The sequence below is a fragment of the Crocodylus porosus genome, unplaced genomic scaffold, assembly GCF_001723895.1.
Source record: "Crocodylus porosus isolate Cpor-Errol unplaced genomic scaffold, CroPor_comp1, whole genome shotgun sequence".
Taxonomy (NCBI): Eukaryota; Metazoa; Chordata; order Crocodylia; family Crocodylidae; genus Crocodylus; species Crocodylus porosus.
The window spans coordinates 21119181-21136590 of NW_017728950.1; the positions used below are offsets into that span (position 1 = coordinate 21119181).

The 17410-nt window shown below is 47.5% G+C and overlaps 1 protein-coding gene across 3 annotated transcripts in view; it reads right to left on the reverse strand.

The window, feature by feature from the left end:
* Positions 1–17410, reverse strand: part of IKBKAP (inhibitor of kappa light polypeptide gene enhancer in B-cells, kinase complex-associated protein) — a 52543-nt gene that overhangs the window by 12445 nt on the left and 22688 nt on the right. For 2 of the 3 annotated variants that reach the window (XM_019555074.1, XM_019555076.1), the window contains exons 15-28: positions 14402–14508; positions 13888–13991; positions 12647–12700; positions 12441–12546; positions 10742–10851; positions 9747–9820; positions 8857–8935; positions 8346–8425; positions 5229–5366; positions 4612–4697; positions 3817–3965; positions 2743–2866; positions 1884–1981; positions 966–1167 (exon numbers count right to left, since the gene is read on the reverse strand). In XM_019555074.1, coding sequence (XP_019410619.1) covers positions 966–1167; positions 1884–1981; positions 2743–2866; positions 3817–3965; positions 4612–4697; positions 5229–5366; positions 8346–8425; positions 8857–8935; positions 9747–9820; positions 10742–10851; positions 12441–12546; positions 12647–12700; positions 13888–13991; positions 14402–14508 — 1511 coding nt within the window. The remainder of the gene's footprint in view (positions 1–965; positions 1168–1883; positions 1982–2742; positions 2867–3816; positions 3966–4611; positions 4698–5228; positions 5367–8345; positions 8426–8856; positions 8936–9746; positions 9821–10741; positions 10852–12440; positions 12547–12646; positions 12701–13887; positions 13992–14401; positions 14509–17410) is intronic. The other variant, XM_019555075.1, reaches the window with a different exon arrangement.

The window sequence follows — 17410 nt, forward strand, 5'->3', positions numbered from 1 at the left end:
CCACTGCAAGCATGTGATTGAATTTTCTCAGTCCAGAGAGAATGTCTGCCTAATTGCAAACTGATTCAGTCTAGCCAGGTTAGACTAACCTGCCAAGATTGAATCAATTCAGGCTCAGGATTTTTGAAAGTCTGTCCCTAGCCTATGTCTTATTTGGAAAAGGTGTACTAATCTACCTTTGTGGCAGATTCCCACTGACATATTTGCCCGGTATGGGCCTTGTGCCAGTGCAGGCTGCATTCAATCAACTTTGTAGTTGGTTCCCATGACTGAGGATGTGCTACTACTAACAGCGATTTAATGATTAACAAAGTATTTAACAAGGTTTTCCTGGTCCGGGGCCAAAAAATGGCTTTGAATGTCAAAGTAGCTGTATTCTGAATTATCCATATTGTAAAGCATGCAAAAACCCACACCTTTGGCTAGGAAGTGTCAATAGCTTTGAAGTATTCAATACTTTGAACTATCCTATATTGAACTAACAAGGTTTTCCTGTACAGGTTTAAACTGGCCTATGTATGATGCATCAGTTATGGACAAAACCAGGTAAAGAAGCAATGTCCTGAATTTCAACCTAAGCCAGGTCCATAAACCAGTTTCCTTGGCAACATGCTCCAGACACCCTGCTGGCTACACAATGCCTTGGGGACAGAAGCAAGCTAAACACTTTGCTCCAGGCTGCAGAGGCCATCACATAGGGGAGTCTGAGGGAATCCCAATCCAAGCTCTGGTTACTGCAGAGAATTCCCCAGCTAGGCTGTGCTGTATCTATAGATGTCATGGGCCAAAAGGGTTCTGTGCAACATCTCAGGAATATTTGGCTTAGCACTGAACCCTGATCTTCTAAGAGTTTGTCCCTCTGAAAATCCTATCCTTCTGCCACTCAGCAAGTTTGATGTTCCTAGCAGAAAGGCAGAAAATTCCTTGATGAACCAAAAAACCCCAATGGGCAACCCCTTGCTCACCTGCCATGCTCTTCACCAGGCTGGCAAACTTATTTGGTGCATAGTCGAGCTGAGAGACCATGCAGAGAGCCTGCTGCCAGCTGCCACTGCTCAGGAAAGCATCAAGGGCTCTCTCACATGCACCACAGCGGGCAAAGATGAGCCCAGCCTGCTCGTAGAGATGCTTCTGGTTCAGGTGCTCCCCATAGGCAATGCTGATGTCCTGGGGGAGGGAAACAAGCAGAGGACTGCATGGAGCTGACTGAAGACAAGGACCCATTAGGCTAACAGCAGGCTCAGGGTTCAAAGATGGCCCTGGCCAGTGTCTCAGGGCATGAGCAACACCATGCGCACCCACCCTGGGAGGCAGGCTCTATGTCTCCAGAGTCCAGGCAGGCTGATCAGGTAAGCTATCATATGAAGGCAGCTCTGACGGGGAAATATGAAGGACTGATGCAAAGTAGCAGTTCTGCTGTTCAATATGCCTGGAACTGGTCAGTGGTACCCAGCACCTTGGGAAGGACAATGGTAGTGGCGGGGGGTGCATATTTCTCAGGGAAAATAAGGCAGGACAGGCATAGCCACACCTTGCAGGGCTGGACCCTGAGCAGTGGCTCTTACGGCTCTGCCCAGTGAGTGATAGGTATGGGAGCACTGCTGACACACAGCAAAAGTCTAAAATGTCAAAGAAGCTATCATCAATCCCTCCAACCCTCCTTCCAGAGAAGCAAGAAGAGTGGTAGTTCATTTCCAAGCAAAAGAAATCATAGAAGCTTGTGCCTCTGAGCAACACACAGCTTAGTTTCATGAAGGTTTAGCTCTTTGTGGTCATGGGGGTTCTGCATCCTCCTCTTCCACCTCTCAGTCCCTCTGCCACTGGATGTAATGCAGCCCTACCCCAAAGGACCATTTCACAAAAGCCACTCACATGCCACACACCTTATACTCCTGGGTGTTGGTGGGGTACAGATGCAGGGCTTCGTTATATAAATTCTGATCCTTGACCAGATTCAGGAATTCAGAAAAATGCTCGGAACCTGAGGAAAACAATGGATTTAAATAGTTTGGCCAAAGAAATGACTCCCATCTCATTTAAGGTCGCTCTGGTATTAAGGTGGTGGCCGAGTCAGTATGCTGTAGCACAACAGCATGGCCTATTCATCCATGAATGAAAGCCAGACTCTTTAGGGCCCACAGCAGTTCTACCATCAACATCGTAGTGATAGAAGTTATAATTTATAGGTGCTTCCTAGCTAAGGAGACTGAGGAAGTTAGTAATCAGGAGATGGTCCCTCAGTTAAGTATAAGTTAGAGAGAGAGAAAGGGACTACAGCAGCTTTCTTACTGCTCCTTAATTAAGGTGCTTAGTTCTTTTCATCCATGTTTGTCTGTATTTATTGAAATCGGTGATCACTATAAACTTCAGTAAGACAGGCTCTCACCCCTTCATTTTCAGCCATGGTCAGAATAAACAGCCACACAGTACACAGGGACCAGTTACAGCAGTTTTATTCCTAGCTGTGAAATGCCATTTCTACACGCCCCAGTACACATGGTCAGTAGAAGATCTGTGCCATTTTCCTTACCAACAATTCTGAGTCAGGGTTTGTGGTTCAGCCAAAAAGCCCTCCATAACATGCCTTCCCACACTATACAGCAGCAGGAACAAGGAAAGGCAAAGAACAATCCCATACCAGCTTCTTGTGCCACTCAAGTTTGTTTTCTATGATATTTCATGGATCAAAGTCAGATACAATGGATGTCTTCCCCAAAAACAACTTACATGTGGGGCACTTACCACATTTGCTGAGGTGGTAGAGTGCTTTCTTGTACCTTTTCAAGTGCTTGTCTATTGTGTATCGCTGATAATTGGTTTCCATTTTCCGAAGGGCATTTAAGAATGGCAAGTACTCTTTAGGGTCCTGCAAACACATAACCACAATCCTTCGGCTTCACAACACTTAGTAAAATAATATGTGCATCTCCCCCAGTATGCAGCCCATGGTCTAACTGATGATTGCTATTAGCAGTTTGGAGACTGAATTAGCAGGCAAATTCATTAAATCATTTGAGTCATTTTGAGTATTCTGTGTTTCCAGTCCTCACCAATTAACTACTGGTTCTGAGACCTGAATGTCTGTTCCTGTGCAGACTCTGGCAGCATCTGAAGGACAGGAAATATTTTAAATCCATGGCTGTGTTAATTTTTTGAAGTTTGGATTTCATTTGGAATGAGTGCTTCAGGAGTTACCAGTAGTGAAGGTTCTCTTACCCTCCTTCCCACTCCACCCACCCTATGCCCATGAGATGGAGTTACGGATCACTGCCATGTGCCCAACTGGATCTGAGACCTGAACTGGCTGGCCATTTTTGCAGACAGTCTCAAAACAAAACCTAACAGACAATACACATACATGGCACAGTCCCAGCAGCTACTCCAACCATCCAATTACACAAGCATGGAGCTGGGAGCACAAGGCAGTTTTAGCAGCAGGGATATTCTCTATTCCTTTCATGATCACATACCTCACCACAATCCCACCTTAACCCTGCTCTGCAAGGATACAAGTTCTCCATCACCTGTTCCCCACAAGCCAGACAAGTTCCACAGAGCTGTGCTAAAGACACAGTGCAAGAGTGGAGAGGCATGTCTGGTGGTAATGGTGGTGCAAGAAAAGGCATGCTGGAAGGCTGGCATCCCTGCTGGAACATAGTTTCTATTGGGAAACACAGCATGGACAGACCAATCTTTGAAATGTTGCAAATCTGTCACATGTGTTCTCTCTGGGAAGGCCACAGAACAGGAAACATGGACTGTAAAGGGTTACTGGTAAGAAGGAAAAAGCAATAAAACAAACAGCGTTGCAAAGACCTTCTGAGACTTCTCTGCCACCATGATGACCAGATCAAAGTCGTAGGTCCCCAAGGAATGATCATACAGTTCATTGACATCCACCAGAAAGAGCAGGTACTTCAGCGCTGCTTCTGCACTGACGGTTTCAGTGTCCAGTGAAGCAGTCTCTGTAATCACATAAAATCAAAATCATGCATACTCAGTGTTCAACGGTGATCAAAGCCCTTCCCCGCTATGCTGGAAGAGAAGATGCAATAAACTCAGAAATGGCAATGCCCCATGGCCTACCTGCTTCAATGGGCTCATTTATCCATGCTGGGTATGAAAGAGGGGAAGCTGGTTGGTACTTGCTGGAGACCTATGTGGTAGCATGGCTGTCCTGCATGACCACGCCAAAAGGAGGTGGTGGCAGTTCTCAGAACAATACAAGCCATATGCATGTGTCACTGCAGAATGGCTGCAGCATCTGCCACTTCACAGGACCAGTACCAGGAGTGGGGAAAAATTATATCCGAATAACAACTGAGACTGACCAGAAGTAGCAGAAGACTATGAACCTGCAAAATCAGCCGTGACAGCAGGATCACCGCCACACCAAGCCTCACCCAACTACATAACCTGTTTCTCCACAGGGACAATTTACTGCTGTTTCCTTGGAGGAAAAAAGTTTCCTCCTTTCTGGTTTTTGACTCTTAACAGTTTGGCAAAACCTCAGAGTCTAGTTGATGGTCATGAAAGCTGATAGTTAAAGCTAATTCAACTACGTCAGATCAACAGGCTTCTTCAGGCACATCTGTGCTATCAGTTCCTCACCTCGCAGCTCATGCACTTTTTGGAGAGCGACTTCCAGTTCTGGGGTACTTTTTTTCACATAGGACGTCAGTATTGATAGACAATATCTGAGGGAAAAGGAAGCAATACAAGAAACAAATCAGAAGGAAAGAAAAAAGCAATTTATTGCTTTTTCTTTTTTGTATTAGAATCTTTTTTGTATTACTGAGGATGTCTGTTATAGTTTTGCTTTAATGAAAGGACTGAGAATTTTTTTTCATAATTTTAAAAGGGAGGGATAGATACCAGTCAGGAAAATTATGACTGGTGAATGTCCTAACATGTCTTACATGTACAAGTACTATCTGATGATATAATCTGCATTGTGACACCAGCTCTTTCTCCTTATTAGCCTTTGTACTAGACAGAAAACAGAACTAAGTGAAATCAACTGGAGCTGGTCAATGAAGTTAGCCCAAACTTCTAATGAAGAACAAAGTCTTTTTTTTTTTTTTTTTTTTTAACACAAGTGGGACTTTTCAGAACAAAATATGAGTATCTGAAGTGAGCTAATTTAAAGGAATATTTAAAGAAGTGTTTTAGAGTCTGAAAGTGATTTTGATGGTTCTGCCCTGATCTGTATTAAGCACTTCATTTACTTGTGGGGGTTAATCTTTTCCATGGCAGCTCTCATTGCATCACAAACAAGATCGACTTTTTTCTGGGTAGGACACAGTACTGGCTGGACAGTGCTGCCAACTGGAGAGGGGTACATAGTCTTTGTGAAGTCTTCGTCTCTAAAAAAGAAATGTATGTAATGAAATACCAGATAGGTGGCTACCTATAGCCTGGCACAAAAATACTTGTGACAAAATTAATGTAGTCATGTAATATATTTCTTGATACAATTTGTTCTGTGTAGACACTTATCTTCCCATAACCATGATCCTCTGACAACGCCAGATGACATTAAGAGTTATGCGACTCACTCCTCACCCTCCCAGAGAAAAATAAAACTTACTGCTACAAGCTACTCTCAAGGACTAGACCAACCCCATGTGAGGAGTGCCCCAGTCAGAATGGCAGGCAAGGTTCATTGAGCAGATGTGATATCTTTCATTAGACAAACTGAGTAGTTGGAAAAAAGTTCTTGGCAAATTTTCAGGCACAGTCACCCTTCTTCACACACAGGGAGATTCTGCTGTTCTGAGGCGCCAAGAAATGACAGAAGCTAAAAGTGCGGCAGGATGTCAGTGAGAATGTAAATAGGTAGACATTAGAAAGACAAAAGATAAAGCAGAGAAAGGAGGGGATAGAAAGCAGGGGGGAAAGGCTAAAGGGAGACATTACAGTGATAGAATACAAGGTAGAAAAGAGGCTGTCAGTGAAAAAGGAAATAGCTGAAGATCAGGAAAACAGGAATGAGAGAAGCTCAAAGTGTGATAGGATGTAGTGAAAACATAAAGAGCTAAAAAAGGAAAAACAAAATGGTAAAGCAGAGAAGGGAGGGGGAAGAAAGCAGGGTGGGGGAGAGGGGGGAAATGGCCAGAGGGAAACACTATAGTGGTAACACTCTGAAGGAGCATCCTTACTGACTGAAGGCCCCTTCAAGATTTGTGAGGTGGTGGTCACAGGTATGCTCCTCGCTGCAAATTCAGTGGTATCGGAGAGCTTGGCTGTATATTACAGTTTTCTTGGTGTGTTTAGGGCAGGGGTGGGCAATTATTTTGGGCAGAGGGCTGCTTACTGAGTTTTGGCAAGCCATAGAGGGCTGCATAACAGGCAGCCAGGGGCAGATAAATATTAATTTTCCAAATTTTTTAGGGGCCCCACGGGTCAGAGAGAATGGCATTGGCGGGCTGCATCTGGCCCACAGGCCGCATTTTGCCCACCCCTGGTTTAGAGCAAAAGAAATATGCAATTCATTGCATATTACTCTTCCCTGGAACCTATGTGGAAAATCCTCAAACTGCAACCCATACTAGAAGATGACCCCTCTCTTAAAGAGATCTTTCTGGAACCACCCATCCTAGCCTTTAAACGAGCACCGAACCTCATTAACTTAATCATCGGAAGCAAACTCCCTATGACCCAAACCACACCGAATGAATCCAGACCACACCAGAACAAGAAATGCAAAACCTGCCAACATATCTCCACCACCCCCACAATAACCACACTCAACAGAACCACACCCCATCACCATTCTTGAATCTTACACCTGCACCTCGTCCAGTGCACCAAATGGCCTGATGGAAAATATGTAGAAGAAACCAAACAACAACTACGCTCTCCGATCTCTGTTCTATCCTCAAAGGGAGCTTACAAAATACCTTCCATAGATGAGCCTACGAACTCATCATACAAGTTTACAAACACTTCATAAATCTACTGGATACAAAATCATGGACTCAATATAGACATTGGATTTATGATGCATTATAACTTGTCTGACATCTGATTCACCAGATTCACTGACCTCTTACATTCTTCTTTTCCCCCACCTTTTCTCCCCTCCACTACTTTTCTGTCCTGTGTGTCTGATTTCCTATTTCCTTCTTCACTAAGAGCCTCTTTCTTACCATTGTAATGGTTCCCTTTCAACTTGTTTTCCCTCCCACTTTCTTCCCTTCCCTCCCTCTTCTGCTTTACTTTTTGTTTTTCTTTTTACCTATTCATATTTTCACTACATCCTCTCACACTTTGAGCTTCTCTCATTCTTGTTTTCCTGATCTCCAACTATTTCTTGTTTCACTGACAGCCTCTTTTCTACCTTGTATTCTATCACTGTATTGTCTCCCCTTTAGCCTTTTTCCCCTACTTTCTATCTCCTACTCCCTCTGCTTTACCTTTTGTCTTTCTAATTTCTACTTATTTACATTCTCACTGACATCCTGCCACACTTTTAGCTTCTCTCATTTTTGAAGCCTCAGAACAGCCCTGTGTGTAAAGAAGGGTGACTGCGCCCGAAAGCTTGCCAAGAACTTTTTCCATGTCATTTGGTCTAATAAAAGATACCACACCTGCTCAAAGAACCTTCCTTAGACCAACATGGCTACAACCAAAAACCCTCAGTCAGAATGGTTCACTCACTTCAGGGATGCAAATGATTGCTCAGAACATTACTGTAACAGTCTGCATTGAAACTAGGCAATGGCATCCAAAACAAATAGCGTCTCTGAAGTTATACTGAGTGCTTGTCGCTTTTGAAAATCAAGGCTTTTGCTTAGGTGCCTAAACAGAGATCATAAAGGTTGAAATGCTGAAAGTTAGGAGCCCAAAGAGAGACTGCTCAGCTCATTTTTAGGTGCTTAAATAAGAAACTTAGTAACTCTCATTGACTTAAAAGGTAGTTGGTACTCAGCTCTTTTGAAAAGTCAGGACTGTTCTCCAAGAGCCTAAACAAAAATCATGGCCCCAGGCCCTAGGAGGTACTAACTTGTTCCTCTTAGCTCAGACAGAATCATCCCCCCCAGGAATCTCCTCAGCCAAAAGGTGGCCAGAACTGGAATGGCAACATGTACTTTGAAACATCACGCAAACTAGAAAGCAAACAGTACAAACTGCTACAAACCAATGCAATGGAAAACCCAGCCCAGGCTAACCCTGCCCAGACTACCACTACTGGGAGTCAGGATCAGCTGCAATCCAACTGAATCCCTCTAACTGTTCAGGAGCTTGCTTCTGTTGCTACTTCAGCTAATGGAAGGCAGATGCAGCTATCCTACTTCATCTGTGCTTACCACACATACTTTCATTTGAAGAATGATGCTTACTTTAACTCAGTGAAAAACAAGTTGATATAATTCACAGAATCTATTTGCTTGATGAAGGTTTCTACATTTTCCAGGAAAACCTGAAATGAACAAAAAAATCTTTACACTTTTGCTGCTGCTACTCATTCAATACAACCCCACTCCCCTCCCCTTTGGGCACAGTGACTTTAAAGACTTCATTTAAATTAGCAAGAGTAGGACAAGTGAAATTCAAGGTCAGATCCTCTCAGGATGCTTCTTGCAGATACCACAGTGTGCATCCACTGGTGCGCCCTGCTACTACCACTGTTCCCCTTTGCAGCAGGAAGGTTGCCTTCACAGGATCCAGTTGCGTGATTAGGCCCTTGTACAGGCAAGCGGCAGAAGTTCTGCAGACCTGAAATCTTTCCAGTTGCCAGAGAAACCTTCATTCCCCCAACAGCCTGAATAGTTACTAAACAACACTTTCCCAATTGCAATACCTGGATGGCAGACAGGTGAGGAAGGAGACACAACACCCATAAATACTTGCCTTGGGATTGTGATCATAAAGGAGATTAAGATTGATTCTCAGCTTCCTCATACACTCAAATGCTTCTCTGAACATAAGTCTGTTGGAATGAGACAAATGCCAGCATATTTACACAGAGAAGAGCAGCACCATGCAGGGCCTAAGTCAGATGCGCAAGGAACATACAACATGCTACTTTTTAGTCATACACATGGAGGGGAATAACAAGCCAGGCCATATATAAAGCTGGCAAGATTTTCACTGCCATCCCAGGATGTTGTATGGGCTCTTTCTCTCTGTGAAGAAGACTGACCAGGCCTGCCCTAAGCCCCCATGCTCAGATGTTAAAGTGGGTGGGCTTTATATGAAAGATAATTCTGGCCAGCTTCAAAGAGCTGCCTGTGGATCTTAAAGCAAAAAGTGCTGCATCTCAGCAGATTTTAAAGCACTTCATTGTAAAAAGAAAAATACCAGTGCCATCTATCCAGAGACAACCCAAGCTAATCTCTAGGATTTTAGGAGTAATTCTTATTATAAGGGTCAGGGGAAACAGTGGTGCTTCACCTGCCTGTTTCACCATACCATATCACATCAAGGTGACCTATTTATAATGTTCCCAAGCCCAAGCCACTATACTTTGAAAGCAGAGCTCCTGGGAAAGAGGAACGAAACACATGGCACCTGGTGGCCATGACCAAATGTTAAAGGAGGAGGTTTTGCTGGTGATGCCCTGCAGAGACTGTGCAGTTATCAGGCTTGCACAACTCCAGGAAGCTTGTTTTCTACTTGCTAAGTCATGGTCATGACAGAGAATTCTCTTAGCTACTCTTTCCAGCCTACCTTACGCCTTCCCATACTTCTGAGTCACATTTGTACCACCATACCCATGAAAACAGGTCACTGTCACCTACCTGTCCAGCCACTTCCTGATCTGAGCTAGAACCAGGACTCGGTGGTGAATGGTCTCCAAGTTCCCTCTTGGCATCTAAAACAAAGGAGACCAATGTCATATTTCTTTCCAAGCCCCCAAAGAGCTTTCTGCCTTGAAACCATAGAGGGCTATCCCAGGAGTATCCTGAACTGCTGAAGTAAATGGGGGAATGAGGGAAGGAAGTAGATGGACAGGATATGACCTGTTACAGCAGGACCTGCCCTTGATTTGGAACACAAATTTTACTGTTCTTTCAGTTCAATAAGATATGCCCTGTGTCCCAGGAGAAACAGAGGGCAGCAAACCCAAATACCACAATATTGGGCTAGTGAAGGAGAGCAGAAACAAACACTGACTTAATAGGGAGACTGAGAAATACAGGAAACACAGAAATATCATTCATGCCAGGAAGATATTCCAGGATCTCTTCTGACAATGGTAGGTGCACAAGACATCATTGTGCTATAGCAGTGGCAGTGTTTGCCCAGGACACCTCTGCTCCTGATGGGAAGGAGGAGGTAGGCTGTACCCACTCCAATAAGTAGGCAGCTCAATACCCTGCGGTCAGGAAGTGGATCTGCAAGAAGATAACAGAGGCCCTGGTGAAGCCCAGTCCAGGAAGAAGGCCAGAGCTAGGCTCTGCTCTCACCATTACAGATGAGAGCAACCTCATTTGACCCCATTCACATGCAATGGGAATTCTAAAAGCCCTCATTTCTTTCTAGGTTCTCCCTTGTGCCAGAGAGGTAGTGCAAGCTAAGGATGTTCAGCACCAGGCCCTATGACACAGAGAATTTGTGAAGAATGGTGCCACTGCAGCCTGCAAAGCAAAGGCAGACCTGTGGGATGGTAGGTGATATCACCACCTTGCCATAACTTCTACAAGTGGCCCACACTGGGGCTAGCTTGCTTCTCCCACCACCTGTGCCCCCTACCCCAGAGAGCAGGCAGCAGCAATGTGGGGCAAGGACTGACCTGCAGCACAAGTTTAGTGTCCTGAGGTATGACAGTGACAACTCGGGAGCCCCGTTCCACTTTGCGTAGGCTTTCACTGTTGGGAATGCCACTCTCACTGGTCTGCAGACCTGAGAAGGATGTGGTTATCAGTATGGAATCAACACACCTGCAAGTTCAGCACTCCCTGCCCAGACCTACAGTGGATCCCACATCCTGATAGTTAGCAATATGCTAGTAAGTGCCAAGGGTGCCAGCCAGACTCAGGGTCCCACTGTGCCTCATAGATTGCTAGGGGCTGGAAGGGACTTTGCAGATCATCGGGTCCAGCCCCCCACCTCCACTCCAGGTAGGAAGACAACTGGGGTTAGGTGACCCTAGCAAGGGGACTGTCCTGTCTCCTCTTGAAAGCCTCCAGGGTAGGTGACTGCACCACCTCTGGAGGGAGTTTATTCCACAGTCTGGACACCCTGACTGTGAAGGAGTTTTTCCTGGTATTAAGCCTGAAGCAGCCTTCCAGGAGTTTGTATCCATTGGTCCTGGTCTTCCCCGGGGGTGCCCTAGTGAGTTGTTCACCATGCTCCTGATGCACTCCTCTGACATAGCTGTAAGCCACTATCAAGTCCCCTCTCAACCTTCTCTTCTTTAGGCTAAAGCAGCCCAGGTCCCTCAAGCTTTCCTCATATGGGTTGCCTTGAATGTCCCTGATCATACAGGTGTCTTTCTGTTCTTTTCTGGACCCTCTCAAGTTTTTTTACATCCTTATTGAAATACGGCACCCAGAACTGGATGCAGTACTCCAACTGCGGTCCCACCAGTGAGAACAGTGGGAGTATCACTTCCTTAGTTTTACACAAGATGATGCATGCCAGCGTGTTATTTTCCCTGCTGACCACTGCCTCCCACTGACAGCTCATATTCATGCAATAGTCAATCATTACCCCTAGGTCCCTTTCAGCCGTGGTGCAAGTCAGGCTGTCACCACCAAGCCTGTATGTATGTTGAGGATTGTTTGCCCCCAGATGGAGCACCTTACACTTGGAAGTGTTAAACTTCATCTGGTTCTGGTCTGCCCACTAGCATAGCAGAGCAGAGGATGAAGTCTGAGTCTTTGCCCAAGGACATCACCGACTGCGACCAGATGGCAACAAAAAGTACTGACATCATCCCAACCTCCCACGTCCAGGTGTCAGACACCATCACAGTGCTGTTCATCCAGGGCACCTTGCACCTACCATCCCCATGAGGGGAGTTGGCTTTGTTCTTGGGCAGCAGGCAGAAAAAGGGACTGAATGCAGCTTCTGCTACCTGAACTCTTAAACTCCTGGGATGAGACACCCAGTTCACAGGGCCAGCCCTACTCCCAAGGTGCCTCTCCCCATTCTCTCTATAAGCTGAGGTCCTGCGCTTTGGCATAGTTCTGCCCCTCCCTCTCATCATATCACAGATCAGCATAGGCTTATGAAGACTGAGCTACTTCCTCCTGCACCACAAAGCAAGGGTAGAGGAAGGGGTGGCAGGGGAAGAAAGAGGGATGACCAGCCCCGGTAGTTGTGGCCTATGTGGAAACGAAGAGCGCTTTTTGGCACCAGCCAGGTTGGATGATTAATGATTGGCACCATCATGAAGGGCTCACAACAGGGATTTGTCAGGGCCCTATCCTAAAAATCTGAGGGCCTCAGGAAGGCTGGTTGTGTTGCGGCTTTATCTAAACATTTACCTTTCACTAATGCATCCTTCAGGGAGAGGCATTGGCAGGTGTGGGAGTGGGTGGTCACCAGCAGAAACTCATCATACGTCACAAATGAAGTGATGTTGGAAGCCACCTGTGGAAAGAAAGCGAGGAGGAAAAAAGAAGAAACCTTTCTGTGTCAGAAGCAATAGATCAAATGAGTCACAAAACTGGATCAGAAGTAGTGTTGATACCTCAATATCATTAATGAAAAAGCGGCATCGGTCACTCAGACCCAGGATTGCATCCTACAACAAAAAAGACAAGTAATTATAACGTATTACAGTACTGTAAGCACCACTGCCATAAGCCCACTATCTTCAGACCAGTAACCTGCTGGACTGAGATATCTCATGCTTGTTCTCAGCACTCAAGTCACCACCTGAAGAAAGCCTGGCAGGAATTTGTTTGATCACACAAGATCTCAATAGACAGTGTTTGCTAGTTAAACACATCTTCAAACACCTGTGGTGGGAAATGCAATAGCTTTTTACCACAAGCTTTAAACCTCTGATGAGGAACAGAGCACTTTCCACTGCAAGTTGAGAACCAATAGCTGAAAAATGGAAGTCATTAGATCAGGGGTGTCAATGATCTGGTTTACAGAGCCCTGCAGTGCTGACCATGGGTTTTAGAATAGACTCACATGCAAGTACCCTGGATTGGCCCAACAATGCTGAGGCAGGCAGAACGTAAGGTTGGGCTGGAACACACACTGAATCTAACACGCAGGGCCAGTCCACTGGCCTGATTCAGGCAATGGACTGGCCGCATGCCACTCATATAGCTTGCAGGGCCTGATGAGTTTGCCACCCCAGCATTAGACCAAGGCCTACTGAGCACAGTGCTGAACTTGCTGGCACCACATCCAGCCCACAATGTAGAAACATGAGAACATGCATGTAGAAAGAAATCTCCAGGGTGGAGACAGGGGGTTATTTGAGTGCCTGAATGAATAGTATCTGTTTAAAAAGCAAAAGAGCTAGAAAAGCAAACCAAATGGTAGCTGCTAAATACAACTGCCAACACTGCCACTAAGACATCAGTTACAGGAAACATAACCAGTGATATGCCCCAAATGACTGAACTGTTCAGACAGCTCTAGATAAATGACATCCCAGTACTGTACTGTACATAGGAATGACCCCTTAGTGGGTCTAAGGCTCCTGACTTGTCTCAGAACAGTGATGCACCACTATCAGCTGGGGCTGTGTGCATGTTCATTATACGTCATCAGGCAAGTTGAAGGCAACTCAAGTTTTCTGGCTCCACCCTGATCTGCTTGGAGAGAGAAATAGGAAGGAGTGCACTCGGACATGAACCAGGAAACCTGTCCCCCTTCCAGTCCCCCCACCACATGAACTGGCCAAGGATTCAGTAAAAGAGACCCAGAACTATAGGATCAGCCAGTGCAACCCACTTCCCATTCACTCACTTCTCTGTCAATCGTGACAAGGGCAGTTTGCACGCAAGGAGTAGGAAAACGGACAGCAGAGCCACTACTGTTCCTCCAGGGCTCGAGCGCTGGATGGGGAATTTCTAGAAGCAACACAGAGAATTAACCCACTTCCCCCACAGCTGAGAGACCCAAAGACTGCACAGACCTACAAGATATAGGAAGACTTCACCTTACTGCACGTCAGAAAAGCAACTCAGAGCATGACAGTGCAGAGGGAGCTCAGAGGGGCACATAAGTCTATGTGCTCAGAGGGGCACATATGTCCCTTATGGGCTAAGGGACAAGAATCAGTGAGATACCAGTAACTAACCAGTGCTTCCAAAGCCATAGAAAATGGTCTCTTTTGCTTGGAAGCACATAACCTCTTCCATTATTGCCTTTAATAATCACATACACTCAGATGTAAGGCACACACATTCCAATAAGTCATGACAGGGCGGTAACAGCAATGACTTTCTAAACTCAGTTACATCGGCAGGGACATACATACCCCAGAGGTACTTCAATATCTGCCCATCAGCCAGCTCCAGGGCTACTGTCTTGGTCTTTGGACTGTAGCACAGGCTGATCACTTCCCCATCCACAGACACAGCTGGGCTGGAACAAGGTACACGTGAGAGGAAACATCACTGCACTGCAGCACAACCCGCTTACACATACTTTTTCACTTTACAGCATGGGACTGAGAAGCAACCAAATGTGGCTTTTGGCCATCCCAGTCTGGGGTGAGTAGGCATACAATCAGGTCAGTGAGGGTATACAACAGTGGTCTCCAACCTTTTTAAGTAGATCACCTTTGGCATTTAAAAGCTACCCAAGATCTACCATGAGCTGCTGCCATCCCCTGTGAGGAGGTAAGGGGAGTGAGGGGGAGGGCAGATCAAGGCAGAGGGAGACAAAATTATTTGGGGGCGCACCTCCCCAGCAGGTAAGTCCCACCTGCCTGGGGTCCTACTCAACTCAACCCTGCTCCTGCCTCTGCGGCACTGTCCCTCATTGTGGGGACCTCAATCTAGCTCCCCCCCCCTTCCCTCCTCCACGGACTAACCTACTGGGCTGGGGGGTGTGCATGCATGCACAGGGGCACTCAGCTCCCCACCCCAGCCTTGGCTCTTCTCCAAGAGGCTCCAAGATCTACCGATGGATCAAGATCCACTGATTGGTGACCACTAGAGTTTACAGTCTCTAGAGAAACTTTTAGCGAAGTCACACCCATTAACACTGGAAGGGTGAGTTCACACAACATGATTACATTGATGAAGTTACATCAGTGTCCAGATGACATCAGCTCTTTTGAAGGAGCTGTCTGCAGTAGGTGCTATTAAACCTGCTTGCCAATCAGTAGAAAGGGAACTCTTAATGATCTATTTGCTTTAAGTGGATGGCTACCCTAGGATGAAAAAGACCAGAACTGCAGACACAGGATCTATGGCAGTGGTCTCCAACCTTTTTAAGCAGGAGAACACTTTTGGAATTTAAAAGCAACCCAGGTAAGTCTGTGGGGAGGGAAGGTGGGGGTGGGGCAGGGCAACTGAGGCAGAGAAAGAAAAAAATTATTTGGGGGTGTGTCCCCCATAGCAGGTCAGTATATGGGGGAAAGGGTGGGGGGAAGGGGAAGGGCCAGGGGCTCAGGGCAGATCGAGGCCCCAGCCCTAGTCCCACTCCCTCACCATGGGGCCTCAATCTGCACCCCCCCCCCCACCTTCCCCCCAATAACTACAAGCCCTCCACCAGTTGACACTCTGAGAGCACCGTCAGGAGCTGCCACGGATATGTGTGCAGAGACAGCCCAGAGCCATGAGCGGCTTATTCAGGGGGCATGCAGCCCGGAAGGGCATGGGGGAGGAGCAGGGGGGTGCCCCCAGACCTGCACAATGGGCAGGGCAGGGCAGGCTGCAGCTGCGAGCTGGAGCAGGGCTCTTCCCTGTGGGAGTGCTGGGCCACCCTGTGCTCAGGCCGGGTGGTGGGGGATGCCGGCAGAGGGACTACAAGGGAGCTGCAGCAACCTGAAAATTCACCATAGCCCCCCCAACCCCTTCCCAGCACTGCCGCTGCCCACTCAAAGCGCAGCATAACCCAGCCCACACTAGAAACAGCCCAGCACAGCCTTCCCCTTCCCCACACACAGATACTGGGCACACAGCCCCAGTGCCCTTGGGAAACAGCCCCAGTGCCCTGCAGTGTGCATGCAGATACCAGGCACACTGCACCCAGCCCAAGCGCAGTGCAGCCCAGCACCCCTGCCGGGAAGAGCCTAGCCCTAGCCCACAGCTGTAACCCGCCCCATGTGCAGATCCAGGGGCACACGCCCCACCCCCCATGCCCTCTCCACGCCCCCCAGATGAGCCCCTCACAGCCCATTTCTACACCTGCCCTGGCTGTGCAGGGCCCACCCCTGCTCCAGCCCCGCTCACTCCCTCACTGCTGCTGGGGCTGTCCACCCTGCCCTGCATTTGTGGGGGCACGTGTCCCCTCATCTGTGTGTGGCAGAGGCAGCTGCCATTGTGGGCTGGGCTTTGCGCCCTGAGCCCTGCTGCAGCTGGCTTAGGAGCGGCTGAATGCCATGTGCATTCCGCTGCTAGGCTGAACCATGCCTGCACATGGCCAGCTGCAGCAGGGCTCGAGGCATAGTGAGCAGAGACATCTGCCTCCGCCCCACGCAGAGATGGGGGGGGCACATGCCCCCAGGGCCTCCACCAGGGTGCATCCAGCAGTGGGAGCACCCTCCCCCTTTCTCCCCGTGCCCCTGGAACCCCACCCCCCCAGTGCTCCAATCCTCCCACCACTCGGCCAGGCTGTGGCTCCTCTCATCTTCCCCTGCTCCCAGCTGGTTCGCACCATCCATCCCTCACTACCATCCATCCCTCACTGTGGGGGCCTCAATCTGGCCCCTGTCCTTTCCCTCCCCCACAGACTGACCTGCTGGGCTGGGGGAGGAGGGGTACATGCACACACCCATCCCTCCTAGCCCAGGATCGACCAAAAGAGGCTCCCTGATCAACCAGTCAATCAGGACTGGCTGGTTGGAGACCACTGATCTATGGTATAACTTACACTTTATTATTGTTACTTCCAACTTACCCCCAGGGGTAACTTTTGCCAAGTACAGCAACTTGCATGATGTACAGGCCCTACCCCAGTGTGTCTGCTCTGCTCAGACCAGTGTAATTTGCCTAAGTGTCAGTGCATTTACCCAGGCACCGCAGATCCAGTAGGATTTTAGCCTCTCTGCACTTCAGGACTACAACAGGTCAGATGCTGCCTGCTTTCAGTGAGTCTCTGTGTAGGGGCAGATTTCAATAACTCAATAGTTTGAGCCAATGCCCTTTGACTCCAGGTGTTTTATTCAGTGTGGGAAGAGACTGCAGACTTTGTATTACAAATGGATCAGAGTCCCTGCTCCAGCTAAACAAAGAGCTACACAGTCATGTCACTGCCCAAAATTCTGTTCAATTTTGCCTGTAAGCTGTCATACCAAATCCAGGAAGGCTGGCTTTTT